Genomic DNA, 18,647 nt, shown 5'->3' on the forward strand with positions numbered 1-18,647 from the left:
CTGACTTGTAGAAAACATCTGAAGGCAGCCCTGTTTAGGGAAGTTTTTAATGTTTGATGTTTTATCATGTTTTTAATATTCTGTTGGGAGCCGCCCAGAGTGGCTGGGGAAACCCAGCCAGATGGGCAGGGTATAAATAATAAATTAGTAGTAGTAGTAGTAGTAGTATAGTCACAGTGATTTCAGTGGCACTTGGGTGTCATTTAACTGCCTGCGCAATGCACTGCTGACCATGTCTTGCAATGGCTCATCTGCTGACACTTGGCTGTTCCTTTGCTAACCTTTTATCATTCAGCTAAAGGCGGAAGTTGCCAAAGAGGTAGCCAGTGCCCGGAGGAAGCAGCATCTCTCGTCGCTACAGTATTACTGTGCCCTTAATGCTTTACAGTACCGCAAGAGAATCGCCATGCTGGAGCCCATGCTGGGATATACGAGCTCCCAGGTACATATCCTAGCTGCAGCAACTTGGGCAGCAAACCCTTCTTCGCTGCAGCTGAGCTTGTTTGGAAACCACTGAGCATTGTATGATTCAGTTAAAAACTGCTGGCAGGACAAACCCAGCACTCCCTGACAGACCAAGGCTGCATCCACACCATACATTTAAAGCACTCTGATGCCATGTCCACAGAATGGACCATGGCAGGATCCCCAAGGATTTGCTATTATGAGGAGCTGGCTTCAGGCACCAGGCCTGTTGGCAGACCAGTTTCGTGTCACAAAGTGTCAGGCTTCAGGGAAAATCAGCTCTCTCCCATGGGGCAGCCCAAAATAAGAGGGAATGCAGCCTTCCCAAAAATGGTGTTGCTCCAACTGAGCTCCCCTTCCCTTCCTAGCAACAGCACTTCCCCTTATGGTGGCTGCCAGGGCTAATTGTCTCTGAGTCCTTCGCTCTTCAACTTTCAGTGCACGCCGAGTTCTGGGAGAAGGGGTGTCAAATATGCTCTCCAGTGATAACATGTCAGCTGTCTGCTCTGTCTCTGTCTCCCCCTTCTCTTCTCCCAACACCTCCCAACTCTTCTGTTCAGCTGTCTCTGAGCTGTGACCTTCCTCAAACCACTGCTGTAATTCAATACTGCCTTCCTCTTCTCTGGGAAGTTCAGGTGGAGGGGGCGGGTGGCGGTCTCACCATTCCTCCTCAGACTTGTCCCCCTCAGTCCAGTCCCTGGCACAAAGCTGTCTGCATACATGACATGAAGGCTGGCCACCTCAACCGTGCCGCCTGGGAATCCCTTGCAGTGCCTGGAGACAGACAGTCAGGTTGTGTGTCCACAGCAGTGACCAGAGGAGAAATAAAACACTGAGAGGAGCGCAGGGAGAAGAAACACTCTGGTGCACCTGTAGCAGCAAAACCAGACACCTTCGTCTCCCACAGTTGCGACATTACATGCCGCCAGTGTGGTGTAGTGGTTAAGAGCGGTAGACTCATAATCTGGTGAACCAGGTTCGTGTCTCCGCTCCTCCACATGCAGCTGCTGGGTGACCATGGGCTAGTCACACTTCTCTGAAGTCTCTCAGCCTCACTCACCTCACAGAGTGTTTGTTGTGGGGGAGGAAGGGAAAGGAGAATGTTAGCCGCTTTGAGACTCCTTAGGGTAGTGATAAAGCGAATATCAAACCAAACTCCTCCTCCTCCTCCTCCTCCTCCTCCTCCTCCTCCTCTCTTCTTCTTCTTCTTCTTCTTCTTCTTCTTCTTCTTCTTCTTCTTCCATGTCTCTCCTGTGTTGGTCTCTACAGCCACAGCAGGCTCTGTAACTCTCCAACAGTTTGACTTTACCCCCGAAGGCGCACTCCTCCATTGTCTCCCGAGACAGACAGGTGCCAGTAATAATCCTGGAAGAGGGCATGGTTGACCGGAAAGGACCCTAGACAGAGTGTCCCATACCAAGCAATGTTTTGTTGCAGGTTCACATGTCTTGTTCTCTTTCTAAGATGTAGACCAGGGATGGGGAACCTTTGCTCTTCCAAATGCTGTTGAACTCCCACCAGTCCCAGCAAATATGGCCAATTGCCTGTGATGATGAGAGCTGGGAGTTCAGCAACATCTGGAGGGCCAAAGTTCTCCCTGCCCCTGATATACCCTGCTCCCTAGCCAACAACTCCTTGACTCCCAGTATGAAAGACCAGTTTGTTGAATCATATAAACCCCAGTGTCCCTCCTCCCCCCCCCCTTGCATGCTACTGCAAGGAGTTTGCTGTCAAAAATATTCAGGAGTCATGTGTACTCTCCCTCTTTTTATATTCTTCAGATTAAGTTTTTTAAGAAGGGAGCCGAGATGTTCACCAAAAAAATGGACAGCTTTCTATCTTCAGTCTCAGGCATGGTTGAAAGGTAATGGATCGTTCCAGCTTGCTTTTGCCTGTTTGCTCTTTTTTGCTGTTTCTGAGAATGAGTGTGCTATGACTGGCAGCAACCATGAGGTCTGACACCAGCAGTCATAGCCAGGTGGGGCACTGGCCAGGGGCCCCCATGGCTTGGAAGGACCCCTCACCTGCCTGACCCAGATGCGACGTCCTACACAGTCTTCAGTGAATTTGGCAGCAGGGCTGCTTTTGAATGGGAGTCCAGCTTCGCTCCAGTTCAAAAGTACTGCTACCCGTACATGGCTGAAGTGTTGCCTGGCGCCCAGTGGAGGACAGTGTGTGGCGCTGTGACTGTCAGAGCAATGGCAGAGAGAGCCTGTGGTGCCCATGACTGGCCTAGGCAGGGCTACTCTCAGTCCTGGTTAGGGAGAAGGGGGCCTTATCATTGTCACCATGCCAAGGAGCCCCCCCCCTTTCCAAATGTGGCACCAGCCTGGCAGCCAGAGGATGCAAGTGTGTCTAGAAAACCATGTTGCTGCTTCTAGGATTAAAAAACACACATGAAAGTGCGCTCTTACATTTCCGCTTGTCTCATTTTAAGTGCCTGGAGAAACATGTAAATTTTAATAATTTTTTAATAAATTGTTTGTTTACATTGCTTAATAAACATGTAAATTTTAATAATTTTTAAATAAATTGTTACTACTTTTTAACAAAGTATTACTAATATATTGTGCATCTCCGATGAGATGGTGAGGGAAATCTTGGCATCTGACTCTTTCTGAACTATTGAAATGCAGAAGAGGTGTTGAGAAACCAAACACATTTCGACAAGGTATGGTTCCCATATATCAGCTAGGTAAATAGAAAGGTTGTTCATCTCAGGCCTCATGCTTACGTATGGAGAAGATGTGTCACAGATAGTTGAAGTCTTGGGGGTGGTTCATTCAATGAACCCGTTATTTGACCGTGTTCCTGCTCAGTTCCTTATAGATGACTGATGTGTGCGTGTAATGCTCTGCAGGTTTTGTTGCAGTTCATCCATGCCATTTTATTATAAAACCAATCAAATATTCTAAAGAAGAGAAAGGAAGTGTATGCTCTGCATTCGTCGGACAGCCTAAGCAAGCAAGCTATGGCCATGAAGTGCTTTGACGTTTATTCTCTACTATAGTGTACAGGGAGAATTGGACACTGAGGCAGAAGCTATGCGGGTATCTCAGCAAGATCTGCTTTCAGTTGGCGAATCAGTGTACACGCCTGACTTCGACGCAGCGTCGCCTCTCATCAACAGAAACCTGATTCAGAAGGCTGGCTACCTTAACCTTAGAAAGTAAGGAAGATTCCTGGGAGGGAGTCATGTCTTGGCATGGTAGACGGGCTAGTACTCTAGCTAGTTTGGTGGGTTTTCAAAATTGGGACCTAAGGTTCCTAAAAGTAAAATGCTACATCTAGAACCTCAGCTCGGGGTGGGGGGGAGTTATGTGGCCCTCCACGTCTCCTTTTCTGGACCTCAGAACTCTCGCCAGCCCTCTCCATGTCTTTCTCAAGTGCTGATGCTTGAGATCTTTCCTGTTACCCTGGATATGTTGTCAAGGATTGAACCTGGCTTCTGCATATGTGAATCACATGTCCCCTCCCCACAAAATGTACGATGCGGCAGTGCCAGAAAACCAAAGAGCTAAAAGAGAGTAAAAGCAGCGACTAGTAGCTGTCGTGATGTCCCTTGTACTGTGGGATAATGAAAAGTGCCTGCACGTGCTTCTGCCACAATACAAAATTCAAGTCCCACAAGATGCCTTGTTGACATTACAAAAAGATAGCGGGAGTCTTAAAATGTGTGCGGTGAAGGGGGTGGGTGGGATGTGACCTTAGAAAACACACGCTCCTCAGTTCCCTTTCCCGAAAGGATTGTTTTTTGGCCGTGAGGAGGGAGTGAATCCTGCTGCTTTGCTGCTGGGGTGAGGGTGACGTTGACGCTCTGGTCTTTTCCTACAGCAAAACAGGCCTGGTGACTACAACTTGGGACAGGCTGTACTTCTTCACTCAAGGTGGGAACCTGATGTGCCAGCCCAGGGGAGCCGTCGCCGGGGGACTGATCCAGGATCTGGACAACTGCTCTGTGATGGCAGTCGACTGCGAAGACCGACGTTACTGCTTTCAGATCACCACTCCTACAGGGAAACCGTAAGTGTCTTGGGGCTTCTGCTAGGGAACAACTACTCTACCCAAAACAAGGGCTTGCGTCTTTCAGTGTGGCTGCATTAACTGAGTTGCCTTGAGCATAAGCCTCACCTTCAGGGAGGTCTCTAGGCACCTATAGAATTTTTTTTGTGGGGGTGGAGGAAGCTCCACTGAGTTTCTGGGAGTCCTTCTACTGCCTTCTGCTAGCTCCGTCAAAGATGGCTGAATAGAAATGTAGGTTACCTGTTAGTTGGCTATGTAGTCTCTGCTTCAAATCCTTTAATGGGGCAAGGAAAGAAAATGATGGGCTGGTTTTTGTTTTCTTTTACAGAGGGATAACCCTTCAGGCAGAAAGCAAGAAAGAATATGAGGAGGTAAACACATTTTGCTTTGTTTCTACTCACGAAATTAAAGTTCCAGAACTAAATTGAAATCTCTGGCGTTTCTCTTTCTTGTTTTCCTCTTCCAGTGGATATGTGCAATCAACAACATCTCTCGGCAGATCTATCTTACTGACAATCCTGAAGTGAGTAGGTTTTGAAATGAAATGCTTTGATAACTCCAACAAGCCCCCCCCCCACCCCAAATACAGTAAGATCTCTGATTCAATGTTTGCTTGGGCAATATCGCATAACCTCCTTTAAGGCTGTGCCTCTGCTTTGCTTCAGGCCGTTGCCATCAGGCTGAATCAGACAGCGCTGCAAGCCGTGACGCCAATCACCAGCTTTGGGAAGAAGCAGGAAAATCAATCCCCTAGGTAACATTTTAGCCATCTTAGTCTGGAGATGTTTGGATGCTCCTTCCGCATCCAAAGAAAATTAGCACCTCAGGAGGAAGGCCAGTCTTAACTTTTGACGTGTTGGCATTCTGCAAGCATTGTGGTTTTGACAGAGGGAGTTACAGATAGGTAGCCGTGTTGGTCTGCCATAGTCAAAACAAAAAAAAATTTTTTCTTTCCAGTAGCACCTTAAAGACCAACTAAGTTAGTTCTTGGTATGAGCTTTCGTGTGCATGCACACTTCGTCAGATTATCTGACGAAGTGTGCATGCACACGAAAGCTCATACCAAGAACTAACTTAGTTGGTCTTTAAGGTGCTACTGGAAAGAAAAAAAATTTTTTGTTTTGACAGAGGGAGCGAGTGTTCCCCCACTGTGTTCTGAAGTGGTCCCTTACATGAAAGGCTCTTCCACAAGTTTCCTGAATGGATAGCTCAGCTGCTACATTCTAATCTACACGTGGTAGATAACTGCTACCTGCATCATGCAGTTTCATGTGCAAATTGGATCTTAAGCAGTCCCAACTCTGGGTAAACACCCTTATTGCAGATCTTAGACGAGTGCCGACAGTAACAACATCCAGCACCTATTAAAGATGCATTGCCGGTGCCTTATTTCAGTGGGTTGTGTTCCTTCATTTTATCTTAGCCTAGGCAGAGTTATCGTTCGGATTCTCATCTTTTCCTTTCTTGTATGGTGATTATAAGATTGATGTTGTTTATTTTGTTGTGCATTGCATCGAGATAGATGGTGGTAGCCAACAAATGCAGTAGGTGGCTAGGTGGCTCTCAGTGCTTGGGAACCCTGCACAAGGGATTTTGACAGGTGGGCAGTACAACCCACCTGTCCATCAAGAGATATCATGTGATTGACAGGTGGATTGTCCTGTAAAAGCTGACCCTCCCACCCTTGCATTATGATTTAGTTCCTGGTTATGATGTCTTAGTTCCTTGTTTAAAACACATTTTAACTATCCAAATTTGGATGTTGTTGGTGAGGATGTTTAAATGTCAGCTCAGACCCTGACTGAATGCTCACTCGTCCGTTCTTACCCAGGTTTTCATTTCTAGGAATCCTCCCTCCCTTCCAGCTCTCACAGCGCTGTCTTTCTCATATGGGGCCATCTTCTCTGTCTCTCTCCTTTTGCTTTAGCCAGGATGTGAAGAATGTGGAGATGCAGAATGACTGGGCAGCCCCAAACGAGCCGGCCAGCATTCCAGAACCCACTGAGTTAATTGCACCCGGAACACCAATTCAGTTTGACATTGTGCTTCCCGCAACAGAGTTCTTGGATCAGAACAGGGGTGGCAGGTACAGCCAATGAGAGTTTGACAAAGTGCTCCCTTTCACATTTGCCTCCTTCTCTCATGTAGCCATAACTCCTGCCCTGTGTGTATTTCAACAGGCGCACAAACCCATTTGGAGAGTCAGAAGATGGCAAGAAAGAGGATGAGGCAGGTGAGAACTGACTGGGGATTGCTGTTATAAACTTCAGTCTTGTTGAGCCCCAAAGCTGTCCAAAATTACAAGGTCTATTGTAAATTTGATCCATGGGGTAAACTCTCTTCAGTCACAAATGGTGCCCCAAGCTCCACTTTTTAGGTCGGACCATGGTCTGTGTCAAAGAGGGGAAACCCTGTGGCCAGATACTGCTAGCCTACAGCTTCCACCATCCTTGACTATGCTGGCTGGGGCAACAACATCTGGAAGGCCACAGGTTTCCCCATCCCTGGTTTGTCTTGTGAAGAACACCCACCATCCCACATTCCCGCAGATGGCCAAATGCTTCTGAGTGCTCACAAGCAGGGGGCAAGGTGATAATGGAAACCTGTAGCACTCTTTGTTGTTGTTGGACTGCAACTTCCATCAGTGCCCTCCAGCTTGGTCAGTAGTGAGGGATGATGGGAGCTGGAGTCCAAGAATACACAGAAGACCAGAAGTTCTGCATCTCTGCCCTACAAGATTAGATCTGCGACCCATTCACACTTTCCCATCACTGCTTGAAATCAAGAAGTGAGCATCCATAAACGGGAACCTGACATGAGAACATTCATGTTGAAGAAGAGAAAGCAGCATACGGGGCGGGGGGGGGGGGAATCAGATGTCCTATTAACTCGAGAGGCAGGATAAACAATGAGAAAGTTGCTCCGATCCTTTTTTTTTTTATTTCCTTTCCCCCAGATTCACTCTTGCAGCAGATGTTTGTAGTCCGCTTTCTAGGATCGATGGCGGTCAAATCCGACCACACGGTTGAGGTGATCTACGAAGCAATGAGGCAGGTGCTGGCGGCTCGGGCCATCCACAACATTTTCCGTACAACGGAATCCCACCTCTTGGTCACCAGCAACGACCTGAAGTAAGCAAAACTTCCTTCGCTTTCTTTCTTCTGCATGATCTGCGTTGATGTGAGGTCTGATGAATCTGTGAGCTGATCCTGTGAGCGGGCTGGAACTCATGAAAAGGGTGCTCTTGGTACTTGCTAAGGGCAGCAGGAAGAGATACTCTTTGCTGATGTCCTGCTCTCCTGTGTCCCTCCAGAGGCCTAGGTGTCCCTGACTGATGTGAGAGGGGATAGCTCCTCTTCCCTGGTTATTAGGAACCTTTGCTGGATCCAAGGACCTTCTGTTCATTAGGATTCAATGCCTAGTTCTCACTGGCTACAGCACCTTTAATCCCTACCTCTTTTGGAAGTAACTCTCACTGAATCCAGCTACAAGTGTTACTGATAATGCTAGTTTCTGAAATACTTGCTTCCAAGGAAGCATATCTAGGATGGAAGGGTCAATCAGAGAATCTCTCAACAGTGATAGTGAACTGGTAACCTTTCAAGTGCTGTTGGAGTGCTGTCGGCCGTGGCTTGTGGTCAGGAATCCATCCAACATGTGGAGGGCTAAGAATCACAGGGAAGGAAAGCTTTTTGTTGTAGGATGAGACGTAGTGGCATGGCATAATAGTACATGGCATAATAGAAAACCATCATGTTGCTTTTTCATATTGCACTTTTAAGGTCTGGCGTGTTGTGGTTTTGCATATACAGTCCAGGGAGTGGGTGGGAATAAATACAGAGAAGAGGATAATGGCTATCATCAGCCTAAGTTAACTTGCTGAAAGGTTACAATAATTAAGGATTAGAGGGAGGATCTTAAGGGGGCAACCTTAAAAACTAAATAGATCAATGAAGACTGAGAATGTTTAGCAGCCACAGAATGATGAATGCTTGTTGGAGAGGAAAAATGGAAGAACACTTGCTACCCTACCCTCCCCGGTTGTGGGAATGGAGTAATCTGGAAAGGGGCATGGCTGGTTAAGGGCATCTAGTAATCTCTACTCATTTTTCCTTTTCTCATAAGTAGCATGTGAAGATGTGTCAGCTTTAGGCCCAACTTTCTTGAGCCAGATTAGGGCTCCTGTACTTTCTCTGCTGTTAAATCTTGTGAAGGGGACCTAATCTACTTTTTTTCCTCCCCTTTACACTAACAACAGATTAATAGATCCGCAAACCCAAGTTACAAGGATAAGTGTAAGTATATTCTTCCATTTCTCACAGTACCGAAATGGCAGTCAGGGCTTTAAATCCCAAGTTGCCAGCTGGGGAAGTTGTTAAATGTTTACCTGCTTTAAGTCTTTAAAATTGTAAAACCCGTTTTTCCAGTTTGAACTTGCCAGTGTGACACAATTTGCTGCTCATCAAGAAAACAAGAGACTGATTGGGTTTGTGGTTCCCATCTCCGAGTCCCCAGGCGAAGAGTCCATGAGTGCTTATGTATTTGAGAGTAACACCGAAGGCGAAAAGGTCTGGAGATGCGTTTCGTTGCATGGTTTTTAGAATACGTTTTGTTCTAATTGTAGTCATCCGTAATAAGTTTTAGTGGGCATTTAGTGAGTTGAGTCCATTTGCTTTGCTTAGTTTGCACGCGCACACACACACTCCCCAAATATTCCTTAGCAATTCCCTTGATCCATTGCCCACTTGCTTAACCCCGTTGTGACCACATTTATAGACAGATAAGATTCTGAAAGAGAAACATCAGAGTTTATTTGTTATTACCTTATGCTGCACTGCTTCGCCATACATGTTTGGCCAGCAACTGGCTAAACTTCCACAAAGCCTATCTCCTGGTCTCAGCTTACTGTCTAGAACTGCTACCACATACTTCTGCTTTCCTGGTGCTCTAACCTGGGTCCTAGGATAACAGAAAAATTTCCTAAGGCTGATCTCTGCTTCTTCTGCAGATTTGTTATGCGATAAACCTCGGGAAAGAAATCATTGAAGCTCGCAAGGTAATGTTTCACTCTTCCTATCTATACAGTACTGAATCTTGCTTTTAAGCCTAAACTCTGGCCTCTGATGGGTGCCTGGATGCCAGCACTTTGCTTACCAGCCAGTTCAGTCCCACCTGTGCTTAAAAAGAAAGGAAAGAGGGGAATTAAAGAATTGTAAGGGGCAGGAGGGCCATAGGTGGTTCTATGTTGGGGATCCCAGAACAATACAGTGAATGGGACAAATGCAGGAAGCGATCGTGGACGATGAAAAAATCATGACAGAGGCAACGCAGGTAAATTAAGTCAGGGCATCAAGTTGTGTGTTAACCTGCCACCCAAACAGGAACTTTAACTGTCTGCGGTTTTTCTTCTACTGTTACTTGTTTGGATCCATTTCAGGTCTTCCTGTACATATTGAGAAATGCAAGTTTCTGCACCAACATTAAATAAAATGCATTTAAACATAAATTGAATGACAAAGGATTTAACTATTAGTTTCTCTGCATTTTTCAAGTACACGTTAACTAGCAGAGCATGTTGTACCCATAAAGCTCACAATATCAACCCAGCAGGGTAAAGAGTTTACAAATACCATTTTAGCTATATATAGGTGTTGGCAGGTACATCACCTTGCCCCTGCAATTGAAGGGGCCCAGAGCTGCGCGATATCACCATGCCATGTGCACCTGTGCTGCGCAGCTGCCAGAGATTTGGGGGGGGGCGCAATCCCACATAGATTGTGTGCCTGGGTGTCGGCACATTGAAAATGAGCTGCAATTTCAACTTTGTTTTTGCAGCATACTATATAGCCAATCCAAAGCACACAAGGATCCTCATTGTGGAATGAAGCTTGCTTTAATCTAGTCTTGTCAATTCACTGTTTTTATCATCTTGACTTAGAACTCATTTAAGCAGTGTGATCTAGTGTTGTTTTAAAAGCAGGCAACGAATTAGGTTGCTGAGAACAACTGAGGCCCCCTGATGACAGATAATTTCAAACGGTTGGATAACTATTCCAATGACTCTCATTGTGTTTTCATTATAGGATCCGGAAGCACTAGCTCAGTTAATGTCATCTGTGCCACTAACCAATGATGGGAAGTTTGTGCTCTTGAATGAGCAGTCAGAAGAGGACAACACAGTACAGGGAGATGGGCAGGAGGAGTCAGAAGCATAAGCTGTATTTTTTTTTTAAAGTAGCAGTGGTGTTGCACATAATAGCCCACACTCTCTCAACTATCCAATGTGAGTACTTAAGAGATAGCATGTGGAGAGCTTGGTCTGGATTTCTGGTGTGGTAAACTGACAATCTTTGAAATTCTTTCCCAACATGGTCACTTACTGATTGCTACCAGTGATAGTTAAATGTGTTTGCCGCTGTGTGAAGTTTTTAGGCTCTGTTGTACTTCTGAGAGGGATAACAGGAACACTATTTTGAGCTAGGCTGTTTACAGATCTATTTGATAAATCACTTTCCTATTATCTATTTTTATACTTTAATACTGAAAGCTTACTCTAGATAATATCTCTCTTAAGTGCCTACCATTTTTGCAGGGACCATACTTGTAGATTCAATAAAACAGGCACTCTGCGCTAGAATGAGGTGGCAGGTAGACTAGCAGCTACTTGCATTAACCTCCTCATAAGTCTCAGCCTCTCACATGAGCCAACTAAACATTTTCTTTTTCATACTGATCTACAAGGTTCGAGTTAGTGCCCTTCTAGGTTTAACACAAAGGAGGCTTGCTCAAGAGTAAGCTCAGTTCAGTGTGGGGCTGGTTGTTTATAACCTAGATGGAGGCAGCCTGAATGCACTTGTGCGACTTAGAAATGAAAGCAGATATCAAGGCTGCATGGATCTCCATACAAGGACCAATCTAAGCCTAATATTGTCTGTATGGTCTTACCAGTGTGGCACTGATGCTTCTGGGGTGAGCAGTACTGTAGTGGGAGAAGTTCTGGGTTTACTATCTTAAATTCAAGTAACATTCAAGAACAGAGCCAGATCTAATGAAGTTCACCTGATTCCCCAACCCTGGTTGATATTTTTGATGTTAAAATATGTTTTAATGTTAACAAACAGGGTCCACAATTTGCAATGCAACTATTTAGCAATAATGCTAGAGTAAAGTCTTATTTGAACTAAACTGAATGGTGTGAATGCTTGGAACTGTGGTTGCTTAACTTGTCCTGGCTTCAGAAAAGAGGACATAAATATTCTAACAACTATTCCTAAGCATGAAACTATAGCATTTGCACTATAAAATCTCAGGCTCTTCTTCTGGTGTCAGTATGCCATCTGAAAGATGCAACTTTTTAGCTGCTTTATGAAAACTAAAACCAGTCTCAGACTGAGTACACACAAAGTAAAATAAATCCACTTTCCAAAGTTACATTTATTAACAGTATGTACAGAATATCAAACAGAACAAAAGAAACCTGAGATAATGAAACAAAATGGTTTTGCAAAATGAATTAGAGCAAGACATGTTAATATTTGGTCCCCTTCCTTCCTGAGAATTTGAACTAACTGAATCAGATGGGACTTGTCAAATTTACTTCAATGACAACATGTAGCAGGACTCAAACATACAAGTGCACAGTCAAAAAGTATTATGATAGCATTGCGGTATTGACCCATTTTACCACGCCTGTTAGGCTAAATAAGCTTATTATTAACAGTCATTTTAAGCCTACGAAATGTTTGCTCCCGGGGTTTGTTCTTCACTTAGACTTTTGTTAGAGGAAGAGGCTTATAGGTCCACATCCTGTTAATTCATGAAGAGGAAGATCCTGACAATTCAACCATGCGTAAGAATTTGAAAAGAAGACTTCCCTTTATTTCTGGCTTTTGCAAACTGAGCCTATGAAAAAGTGGCCATAGGTGTTTCATGTTTGAAAACAGCATTTAAAGGTGGGAAGGGTAAAGAAAAAATAATACCTCGGTATCTTTTTAGTGCCGCTGTTTTTGCTTTTAACATAGCTGCAGGTATTCACAATTTTAACCCATCACATGTACATAACTGTGTGGTGAAGTATAAGATCCTATGCCATGGCACCAGAAGGAATGTATTACTATTTGCTCAAAAAAAAAAAAAATGTAAACTGGAAGTCACATTAAAGACTTAAAACACATTAAAACTGTTCATCTATTAAATTGGTTTACATGATGAAAAATGTTCAGAGTGCAGTTAACTACCATTCTATATTCACAAAGAAAGCCATAGGACTGTACATATGTATATATTCACAGAAGCAGAGCATGTACATGAGTTTAGACCCCAATGAAGGCTACAGATGTTTGTTTTTATGAGTCACCAAGACCATGTTAGTTTGGTTAGCACTGCACAATTCAGGCACATGGGATGCCCTAAACTAAGGATTCCCAAATTAGAGGCCAAAAAAGCAGAAATGGCAATGAATGTTTATTATAACAGAAGTGCCTTAAATTTACATGTTTGTACAGTGTCAGTCTCTGAAAGACAGAAACTGGCCCTCTAAGTTGGCATGTTCTTTGGATTCCAAAGGTCTATGAACTATGACAGATTTTTAAATGGGGACATTAGTGCTGAAGTGAACACAGACAGAATTAAGCAGCAACTGCAATGTCAAGGTGGTGATTAAATCAAATGCAAAAGATTTTTTTTTAAGTTATTGAACTGAATCAAAATAAGACACCAAATCTCCCTGACAAAAATCATACATTAGGCTAAAGAACAGACTTCAGTGAAATGTCAACAGAAAGGATGAATTGTAATTTTTTTTTTAGTTGTGAGAGTATGGGTTACTCTACAGTTCATGGCACTTCTGGGTCACTATCAGATTCAGAAGGTGAAAAGTTCCATGCCAGTTTGGTCCCTTCTGTTTCAACAAATCACCATTGCTCTATATGTCTATAAAACAAAGCAAAAAAAGAGTTGAAGATGTATTGCATATTCTGTTCATATTTTAACATGTTAAGCAGCTCCAACAATTCATATTAACTTCCTTTGCAATAAGAGATGGCAAATACAATGGTGATTCCTTACAAACCAGGAAGGAAGCTATAGCAGGTAAACACTTCATTCTGTCTAACTAGGGCTGCACCAATTACCTGCTAGTTTTGCTTCTTTCCTTTTTGCTCAAACTAGCAATTTTGGTACAGCAGATATTTATCTTAAAAGCCACTCTGATGATGATGATGATATATTTCTGAATATATCACCTTATTCCCTGAGGGGACTCAAGGTGGATTACAGACATAATTGATTAAAAAGCAATGAAATATTAATGGAATTTAAACTATATGCATGTATAAAGTCTGTTTAAAATATCATGCCAATATCCACCAGTTTTCTTCCTGTTCTGCACCATTCCAAACCCCGCATCTGCTCGGCCCGGGCTAACACCACTTCCTCAGATTAGTAATCGGGAATCACATTGTGGAGGGACCAATACCACAGTGCTAAATACCAGCGTGATATTATCCCTGGTAACGTGGGAGCAGTTTAAAGAAATGAACATTTTTCCAAGACCGCCAAAAGATCTGCAGAACACAGGGAGTTATTTCAGTTTAAGCGTGATTGTTATTCTCAGTGATCACCAGTATACTTTTACAAATTTGGGGCTGCATAATTACATCGTACAGAATCAAAAGGCATACCAAGGCTCTCATTTCACAACAGGATCTGCAGAACTAGAGTTGGACAGGTCCCCATTGCTTGTTTTTCCAGGTTCTTCTGAAATACAAAAGAGGTAGAATGTCACAAGAATTTTATATTCTCAGCACTGCTTTAACAATGCTTTTGTTTTTAACCACAAACATGACTTTCCCAGAGACAAGAAGATTTATTTTTTTACTAACCTCTGTCTTTTTTCTCTTGATTTTCTTCTGCTGCAGTTTTATCAGCTCTAAAAAAGATCCTTGCGCTGCTTAGTGAGAAATAAAGCAGTTCAAACTCCTATGAAAAATTAAAGAAATTCTCAGCAAGTCTTAGCATGCCACAGAAAGAGAATCTTCACAGTACCTGATTAAAGTGCACTGATACCAGAAAGCCCCTAAATAACAATTACAGTGCTTCCTGGTTTTTATCTGCACTATCAATTGCACTGGTTTTTTATTGATCAAATACGGGGAAAGGCAGAACTACACTTTCAAATCAAAGTTTGCTTCATACCTGACTAGTAATTTGGTCATTTCCACTTTGTCTCTGCAGGTGGTTTTTTTTTTATAAAAAAATAAATCCTGCAGACCTTTCCTTCCACAATAACAATTTATAATCCCATAAACTTAACGTCTGCTACAAATGTCACTGTTCTAAAAAGCAGCACGTCAGTAAATATCCATTTCCTGTCCCCCTCAATTCTACTCAAAAATCAGTGGTTCTCAAGACTTCCAAATGAGTGGTTCTCTCATTTGGAATCCCCACACTTTACTTGTTGAGGACCCCCAATTCCAAATCTAATTTTTTAAGTTTATCATCAGCTAGTAATAAAGCTTGCATTTGGCTGGATGTTGTAAAGGTGCCGCTCTCTGCCTAACTGCAGCCTATTCTTCATGCTTACAGAGTTACATCGAAGGGTAGATTCAGGTGTGATGCCCACTAATTAAATGTTGGGGGAAAGCTGTTAGGGGGAAAGGTTATCCAAAAAGGAGCCATGTTTGCTGTCTGGCATTTCTATGTTCTTAAATATTTATATATATATGTGCCTCCCACCACCTTTCCCTGGTCTCTGACAGAGACTGATACCTGCAAACAAACTTCCAGTCGCTTGTGAGTAAGGTTCATAGTCTGTAGCAGCTTTTCATCTTGGACAGCTGATTGAACATTCTGTTGTTTTGCTAATGCTCTGATCTCTCTCACGTATTTCTCTCGAACTGATTGGAACCAATGGAGAGAGTCAAATTCTTGGTACTGGTCCAAAAGCTTCAGAATGTAAGCTACACCTATAGATTAAAAAACAAAAACAAAAAAACAAGTCGTTCAAGTTAAGCACCCCATTCTTCAAAACAGTAAAAGTTTACAAACGTATTCTGCACATGTACCTCAAACAGGTCTTTGATCATTAAAATCAGAATCATCTCACCAGCTCAATTTTTCCCCTCTCTACAAGTCTTCAGAGTTGTATACTTGTTATACAAGGCTTAAATAGTGGTACGTATCAATATTTATTCATTTACATTTTTAAAAAAGCTGGTTTTCTGCCCACAGAAAGCTCACAATCAGGTTTGCATCTCTGCTCATGGGGAAGAGAGTATGGTAAAAATTTGAAAAGGGTAGCAAGGTGCCAATTTTTAAAAATCCTCTCTCCAATCTGCTTTGGGGATCACTTAAGCAAGTGAGTGCAGTTGTTTGTGAGAGAAGAAACTTCACCTGTGAAACATTTGCCAGAAGCACTTGAATGTTTGCGAAATCCATTACAGATTGAAGAAAACAAAGCCTACTCAATCATCATCCACTGAGGTAACTCCATGGGGGGAAACTCAATTCTCTACCCCCCCACCCCTCACCTCAACACTGCACACTGACCTCCTAGCTAAGGATGCATCTTTTCTGTATCTTGTCGGGCACACTTTGAATACACTTAGCTGAGAGCTATATATGATCACGTATGAAGATACTTCATACATGTCAGATTTTTGAACCACCTAGAACAGTTCTCTGACTGTCAGTAACTCTCCAAGATCTCAAGCAGATATATCCTTTTCACAATTCCACTAGCCCAGATCCTTTTGACTGGAGAAACCAGGGATTAAACATGGACTTTCTGCATGCACAGCTTGTGCTGTACCACTGAACTATGGCCCCTTCCATATAAAACCTCAAAACCTGCAATTTATGATAGTTACCCGTGCAAGAAGACTCAATATGGTTCCTGAACTCACCCATGGCAAAACCATCATCGGTGAAAGCTGCACCAGCTTTGTTCTTCTTATTCAACTTCTCCTTGCAGCTGATTGAATGCTCTATGAAGTTGAGGGCCTAAAAACGACACAAGAAGTTGCTCCAAAAGGCAGTAAGTTATCAGGTAACTGCCTAGCTCTTCTGTCATCCCATTACTTGAGGAGAGGTCTTCATGAATTCATTCAGATTCAGAGCATACCCTACCAGTCAGTCAAATATGATTTTTTCCTGCAGGCCAGATTGATAGCCCACTTTTCTCACCAGATTTTTCAGATGGGGAGTTTGGGGGAGCAAAGGTTGCCCATGACACAATGTGGTGTTCTCATACAATAATTGCTAGCTGTCTGGAGATTTACAGCCCCTTCTAGAGCAGTATTTAAACATTCCCCAAATATATATATATTACAAATCCCCTCAAACATTTGGTATTGTTTTTTTGGGGGGGGGGAATAGCAGAAGTTTTTTTAAAAAATATTTGTTATTCAAGATTATTTATAGCAGTATCAGAGTCCGATTAACAATTCATCTAGCCAGTCACTTGGTGTCCATCTGCTCATTCAGACACAAGTATTTCCCAGCCGTGTTAGCATTCCTTGTTAAAGAGTTTCAGGTAACGGTTCAGCCTGTAACTTTCTACATGAAAAGGACATGCTTTTTATGGGTATCAGTACACAATGGCATATAACACGCCCCCCATACCCTACTAGAGGGGGGGCAGTTCATATGGTGATTTAATAAACTTAGTGCAACCTTACAAAAAATTACCAGTTTTAACACAAGCACATCCTGCACATGTAACTAAATGGCTTATTGTTTAAACCAACCGAGAAAGATCAAAACTAACCAATGGTGGAACAATTATGTAAAAGTTGCGTAGGTGCATGTTCTTTGAACTGCGAAACTCGGGAGCAAACACATCCACAAGCATTTTGAAATACTCTGTGCCTTCTGCAGAATTGCATGTGAGATCACTCAGTACGGAATCCAGTTGCCTATAAAAGAGAGATACACTTGAAAATGCTTTGACATGGTTTTTAAAGGAACAGTTCGTGCAAGAATTTTGTCGATGCATCAAGTAAGGTTACCTGGCTGCTTTTTGTGTTTCTTCAGCAAGACCTTCCTCTTTCACAAGTTCTTCAAAATTAATGATATCTTCAATATCAGGAACAAACCTACAAGTTTCATATGCGATTCATTCATTCACAATTATATATCATGACATGTATAAAAACGCTAACTTAAGCTTCGTATTTCTTACATTACTTCTGTTCATATCTTTATCACAAGCTTGCTTTTATTTTTACACTATGACCAAAGGTTTGCTTTCTAAAAAAGAACCCTGACCTCCACACTGCTTGATTCTCTGGCTCACAAATCCCATGGAATGGCTTTCTAGTCTAACCAAGAAGAAAAAAGAATATAGCAAGGATGAGCATGATTTGGGGGGAGGGGGAGTATTACATAGCGTATGCAAACTATCAAGATTGCTCCATTACAGAGAGGATAGCCTTGCATAATACTTTACATTGAATCTATATATAACCTCACACAGATTTGATCGAAATAAAACTATCCCTATCCGAACGTTTCGACTTCCAAAACGTTCAAAAACCAAATTGCAGCTTCTGATTGGCATGAAAATAGGTTAGAGGTGCATGTGGTCTGTGGGATACAGGTTCCCCACTTTGCTTTACAGAAGCATAGACAAGCAAGCTGAAATCTTTGGTTGCATACCTAATTGCACTACTACAGCAATGAAGTCCACCAGATCTTATCATTCGGACGTAGCCCATGGCATTCCCTTTAAAAATAAAATATATAGGCAACAAGAAACGTAAGCAACTGAAATTAAGTAACTGAGCATTCAAAATTTAATGACACTAAGTCCATTTAGAAAGTTAAAACTTGTTGGAGACATCTGATAAAGCTGCATCTCCTCTCCACCCCCACACAATACTATTTCATCTGTAAATAAACAAGTCATATTGGGAGAATACACTGACAACCATAAGTAGTGCCCTTTACAGAATGTGTTATAGTGAAGACTAATGTGCATATTTTTCCATGTTAATTTGGAAAGATATAAGCACACTGTATAGCCAATGTGTTTAGTTAATCTAGTCCACTGCAATTTGTTAAACTTCAAACTACGTACTTGGTTTTGGCCAGGTTGTGCTCACTGTCTTTTATAATTTAATAAAGTGAACAGAATTTTAGGTTTCAGGGCTGAAAGAACT

General features: G+C 42.7%; 2 protein-coding genes across 4 annotated transcripts in view; one reads left to right on the forward strand and one right to left on the reverse strand.

Moving 5' to 3' along the window:
- Positions 1-11,673, forward strand: part of APPL2 (adaptor protein, phosphotyrosine interacting with PH domain and leucine zipper 2) — a 32,350-nt gene extending 20,677 nt beyond the window's left edge. For both annotated transcript variants that reach the window (XM_083574095.1, XM_083574094.1), the window contains exons 8-21: positions 296-442; positions 2,247-2,329; positions 3,476-3,634; positions 4,300-4,488; positions 4,817-4,859; positions 4,955-5,011; positions 5,154-5,242; positions 6,416-6,574; positions 6,669-6,721; positions 7,445-7,619; positions 8,747-8,783; positions 8,916-9,056; positions 9,497-9,544; positions 10,572-11,673. In XM_083574095.1, coding sequence (XP_083430221.1) covers positions 296-442; positions 2,247-2,329; positions 3,476-3,634; positions 4,300-4,488; positions 4,817-4,859; positions 4,955-5,011; positions 5,154-5,242; positions 6,416-6,574; positions 6,669-6,721; positions 7,445-7,619; positions 8,747-8,783; positions 8,916-9,056; positions 9,497-9,544; positions 10,572-10,703 — 1,512 coding nt within the window. In that variant the 3' untranslated portion in view covers positions 10,704-11,673. The remainder of the gene's footprint in view (positions 1-295; positions 443-2,246; positions 2,330-3,475; positions 3,635-4,299; positions 4,489-4,816; positions 4,860-4,954; positions 5,012-5,153; positions 5,243-6,415; positions 6,575-6,668; positions 6,722-7,444; positions 7,620-8,746; positions 8,784-8,915; positions 9,057-9,496; positions 9,545-10,571) is intronic.
- A 229-nt stretch (positions 11,674-11,902) lies between these two features.
- WASHC4 (WASH complex subunit 4) overlaps positions 11,903-18,647 on the reverse strand; it is a 38,994-nt gene continuing 32,249 nt past the window's right edge. For both annotated transcript variants that reach the window (XM_083574073.1, XM_083574074.1), the window contains exons 27-34: positions 18,145-18,211; positions 17,496-17,582; positions 17,255-17,402; positions 16,392-16,488; positions 15,256-15,452; positions 14,370-14,466; positions 14,169-14,244; positions 11,903-13,419 (exon numbers count right to left, since the gene is read on the reverse strand). In XM_083574073.1, coding sequence (XP_083430199.1) covers positions 14,177-14,244; positions 14,370-14,466; positions 15,256-15,452; positions 16,392-16,488; positions 17,255-17,402; positions 17,496-17,582; positions 18,145-18,211 — 761 coding nt within the window. In that variant the 3' untranslated portion in view covers positions 11,903-13,419; positions 14,169-14,176. The remainder of the gene's footprint in view (positions 13,420-14,168; positions 14,245-14,369; positions 14,467-15,255; positions 15,453-16,391; positions 16,489-17,254; positions 17,403-17,495; positions 17,583-18,144; positions 18,212-18,647) is intronic.

The sequence above is a fragment of the Podarcis filfolensis genome (genome assembly GCF_964270895.1).
Source record: "Podarcis filfolensis genome assembly, chromosome: 10".
Lineage (NCBI taxonomy): Eukaryota > Metazoa > Chordata > Lepidosauria > Squamata > Lacertidae > Podarcis > Podarcis filfolensis.